A 4,422-nucleotide genomic window follows, 5' to 3' on the forward strand; every position below is an offset into this window, starting at 1 on the left:
ACTTGGGGGACCCACGAGGACATCTGGGGGACCCACGGGGACATCTGGGGGACCCACGAGGACATCTGGGGGACCCACGGGGACACCTGGGGGACCCATGGGGACATCTGGGGGACTCATGGGGACATCTGGGGGACCCACGAGAACACTTGGGGGACCTACGAGGACATCTGGGGGACCCATGGGGACACTTGGGGGACCCACGAGGACACTTGGGGGACCCACGAGGACACTTGGGGGACCCACGGGGACATCTGGGGGACCCACGAGGACACTTGGGGGACCCACGAGGACACTTGGGGGACCCACGAGGACATCTGGGGGACCCACGAGGACACTTGGGGGACCCACGAGGACATCTGGGGGACCCACGAGGACATCTGGGGGACCCATGGGGACATCTGGGGACACAACCCAAGGTGCCCCAGGAGGGTTGGGGACCCCCAGCTGGGCAGCGGGTGGGGGGAGGTCACTGGGAGAACCCGCGAGGCCCCTTGGGGACACGGGGAGCGGGTGGGGGCCCCACGGGGACATCCGGGGACCCCACGGGGACGGTTGGGGACAGTTGGGGACAGTTGGGGACACTGACCACGAAGTACTTCTGGTTGCCCAGCTTGGCCTGCAGCTCGGCCCCGAACACGGCGATCTGCCCGTCGTAGCGGCTGTTGCGCTGGGGCGGGACGGGGACGTCACCGACCCCACCCGTGGGTGCCCCGCGGGCGCCGAGCACCCGTGGGTGCCCCTCAAGGCGAGTGTGTCCCCCCCCCGCCCCCCCACGGGTGTCCCCGAAGAGGTGGCCCACCCAGGGGTGGCCTCAAGGAGGAGCTCACCCATGGGCGTCCCATCAACAGCGAACCCCGAGGAGATGCCCACCACCCACGGGTGTCCCCAGGGGGTGACCACCCATGGCCAGCACCCACCCACAGGTATCCCCAAGGGGTGACCACCCGTGCCCACCACCCACGGGTGTCCCCTAGGGGTCACCACCCACGGCCAGCACCCACCCACGGGTGTCCCCAAGGGGGTGACCACCCTGGCCAACAACCCCCCAAGGAGATGCCCACCCATGGGTGTCCCCAAGGAGTCACCACCCACAGCCAGCACCCACCCACGGGTGTCCCCAAGAGTGTGACCACCCCCGGCCAACACCACCCCAAGGAGATGCCCACCCACGGGTGTCCCCAGGGGGTCACCACCCACGGCCAGCACCCACCCACGGGTGTCCCCAAGGGGGTGACCACCCTGGCCAACAACCCCCCAAGGAGATGCCCACCACCCACGGGTGTCCCCAAAGGGTAACCACCCACAGCCAGCACCCACCCACGGGTGTCCCCAAGGAGTCACCACCCACGGCCAGCACCCACCCATGGGTGTCCCCAAGGGGTGACCACCCACGGCCAGCACTCACCCATGGGTGTCCCCAAGGGGTGACCACCCCTGGCCAACACCACCCCGAGAAGATGCCCACCACCCACGGGTGTCCCCAACGGGTCACCACCCACGGCCAGCACCCACCCATGGGTGTCCCCTAGGGGTGACCACCCATGCCCAGCACCCCCCCAAGGAGATGCCCACCCACGGGTGTCCCCAAGGAGTCACCACCCATGCCCAGCACCCCCCCAAGGAGATGCCCCCCCACGGGCCCCCACCCCCAAGGAGCTCCCCAACCCCAAGGAGATATCTCCCCGTGGGTGACGCCCACCCCCAGAGGACGCCCCACGGGGGTCTCCCACGGGTGCCCCCCGCCCCACGGGTGCTCACCGGGCGGCACTGCTCCTCGGTGAGCAGCGTCTCCTTGTTCTCCTCGGGGAGACACTCGAGCGCGTCGAAGTAGAGCCACTGCGTGATGGGCGTGAACTTCCCCGACACCGCCTGCGGGGACGCCGCCGCCCTCAGGGACACCGGTGGCCGGGTGACAAAACAGCTCCGGCCACCGGGGCCCCGTGGGAGCCAGGTGGCCATGAAAAGGAGCCAGGTGGCCACGAGGGGACGTGGTTGGCCAAGGAGGGGACACCAAGGACCAAGGGGGGGACACCAAGGAGGGGACACCAAGGAGGGGACACCAAGGACCAAGGAGGGGACACCAAGGACCAAGGAGGGGGACACCAAGGACCAAGGAAGGGGACACCAAGGAGGGGGACACCAAGGACCAAGGAGGGGACACCAAGGACGAAGGAGGGGACACCAAGGACGAAGAAGGGGACACCAAGGAGGGGGACACCAAGGACCAAGGAAGGGACACCAAGGAGGGGACACCAAGGACCAAGGAGAGGACACCAAGGACCAAGGAGGGGGACACCAAGGAGGGGGACACCAAGGACCAAGGAGGGGACACCAAGGACCAAGGAGGGGGACACCAAGGAGGGGACACCAAGGACCAAGGAGGGGGACACCAAGGAGGGGACACCAAGGACCAAGGAGGGGGACGTGGTCAACCAAGGCGAGGAGAACATGGCCGACCATGGAAGGGACCAAGGTGGCCAAGGAGAGGGACACGGTCAGCCACAGGGGGACACGGTTGGCCAAGGAGGGGACACCAAGGAGGGGGACACCAAGGACCAAGGAGGGGGACACCAAGGAGGGAACACCAAGGACGAAGAAGGGGACACCAAGGAGGGGGACACCAAGGACCAAGGAGGGGACACCAAGGAGGGGACACCAAGGACCAAGGAGGGGACACCAAGGGCCAAGGAGGGGACACCAAGGGCCAAGGAGGGGACACCAAGGAGGGGACACCAAGGACCAAGGAGGGGACACGGTTGACTGAAGAGGGGGACGTGGCCAATCACAGGGGGGTGGGGACATGGCCAACCAAGGGGAGGACACCGATGACCAAGAAGAGGGACGTGGGCAGCGACGGGGGGATGCCGCTGACCAAGGAGGGGACACCGCTGGCCATGGAGAGGGACACGGTCAACCCCAGGGGGACACGGTTGGCCAAGGAGGAGGACACGGCCAACCAAGGAGGGGACACCGATGACTGGGGAGGAGACACCGATGACACCAATGACCGGGGAGGGGACACCAATGATCGGGAAGGGGACACCAGTGATCGGGGAGGGGACACCGATGACCAGGGAGGGGACACCAGTGACCGGGGAGGGGACACCAGTGACCGGGGAGGGGACACCAGTGACACCAATGACCAGGGAGGGGACACCAATGACCAGGGAGGGGACACCAGTGACCAGGGAGGGGACACCAGTGACACCGATGACCAGGGAGGGGACTCGATGACCAGGGAGGGGACACCAGTGACCGGAGAGGGGACACCGATGACACTGGTGACCGGGGACACCGTCCCCTACCTTCATGACCTCCTGTGCCGCCAGGCCCCCGATGAAGGCGTTGACGGGCGCCAGGTCCCCGGTGGCCTGGAAGGCCAGCTCCCGCAGCAGCTCCTCGTCCAGCTCCGCCCCCGGGGCCACCTCCCGGGCCAGGGCCACCACCTCCGCCGCGTCACCCTGGGGGGAGCGAGGGGACAGTTGGGGACACCCGCGGGGACGGGCCACGGGGCCGCAAGGAGCGGTGGTGGCCCCGTCTTTGGGGAAGCCAGCGGGACGCGGGCGCCCCTGGGGACGTCGCTGAGGATGTCACCGGGGACAGGGACGCCTCTGGGATGGTGACACCCGGAGGTGGCCCTTGGGGACATCGCCACCCATGAGGAACGTGGTGACACGGATCAGTGGCGGTGGCTCCGCACGGGGTCTACTGGGGACGGCTTTGGGGACATCCCAGCGTGACCTGGTGGCCACCATGTCCCCAACGTCCCCAAGCGGAGGTTGGGCCATATAAGGCGGCCATGTTGGTTCAGGAGCTGGTGGCCACCATGTCCCCAACGTCCCCAATGTCCCCAAGTAGAGATTGGGCCATGCAAGGTGGCCATGTTGCTTCAGGACCTGGTGGCCACCATGTCCCCAACGTCCCCAATGTCCCCAAGTGGTGGCTGGGCCATACAAAGCAGCCATGTTGGTTCAGGACCTGGTGGCCACCATGTCCCCAATGTCCCCAACGTCTCCAAGTAGTGGCTGTGCCGTGCAAGGCGGCCATGTTGGTTCAGGACCTGGTGGTCACCATGTCCCCAACATCTCCAATGTCCCCAAGCGGAGAATGGGCCACGAGAGGTGGCCATGTTAGTTCAGGACCTGGTGGCCACCATGTCCCCAATGTCCCCAATGTCCCCAATGTCCCCAAGTAGCGATTGGGCCACAGTAGGTGGCCAGGTTGGTTCAGGACCTGGTGGCCACCACGTCCCCAGCGTCCCCAACACTCTCAACGCCCCCAGGTGGTGGCTGGGCCCTGCAGGGCGGCCATGTTGGCTCAGGATCCGGTGGCCACCGTGTCCCCAACGTCCCCAAGCCCCAGGGTGTCCCCACCTGGTGGCGTGGCCGCGGCGGGCGGCCATGCTGCTGGATGAAGCGG

The 4,422-nt window shown here is 67.2% G+C and overlaps 1 protein-coding gene across 1 annotated transcript; it reads right to left on the reverse strand.

Annotated features, from left to right (window-relative positions):
- Nucleotides 1–454: 454 nt before the first annotated feature.
- On the reverse strand, nucleotides 455–4,416 carry LOC118159107 (ubiquitin-like modifier-activating enzyme 1). Its single transcript, XM_035313734.1, has 4 exons — nucleotides 4,377–4,416; nucleotides 3,309–3,464; nucleotides 1,762–1,872; nucleotides 455–670 (listed from the first exon to the last, which is right to left on the reverse strand). Exons 2-4 carry the CDS (start codon nucleotides 3,312–3,314, stop codon nucleotides 470–472), a joined length of 318 nt encoding a protein of 105 aa, XP_035169625.1. The 5' UTR covers nucleotides 3,315–3,464; nucleotides 4,377–4,416; the 3' UTR covers nucleotides 455–469.
- Between the last annotated feature and the right edge of the window lie 6 nt (nucleotides 4,417–4,422).

This window comes from Oxyura jamaicensis, unplaced genomic scaffold (assembly GCF_011077185.1).
Source record: "Oxyura jamaicensis isolate SHBP4307 breed ruddy duck unplaced genomic scaffold, BPBGC_Ojam_1.0 oxyUn_random_OJ67203, whole genome shotgun sequence".
Lineage (NCBI taxonomy): Eukaryota > Metazoa > Chordata > Aves > Anseriformes > Anatidae > Oxyura > Oxyura jamaicensis.

Excerpts from the sequence above, each read along its gene's own strand:
- LOC118159107 (XM_035313734.1), bottom strand. Across the intron at positions 671-1,761 it reads CCGAGGAGCAGTGCCGCCCG|CGCAACAGCCGCTACGACGG; the intron begins GTGAGCACCCGT and ends GTCCCGCCCCAG.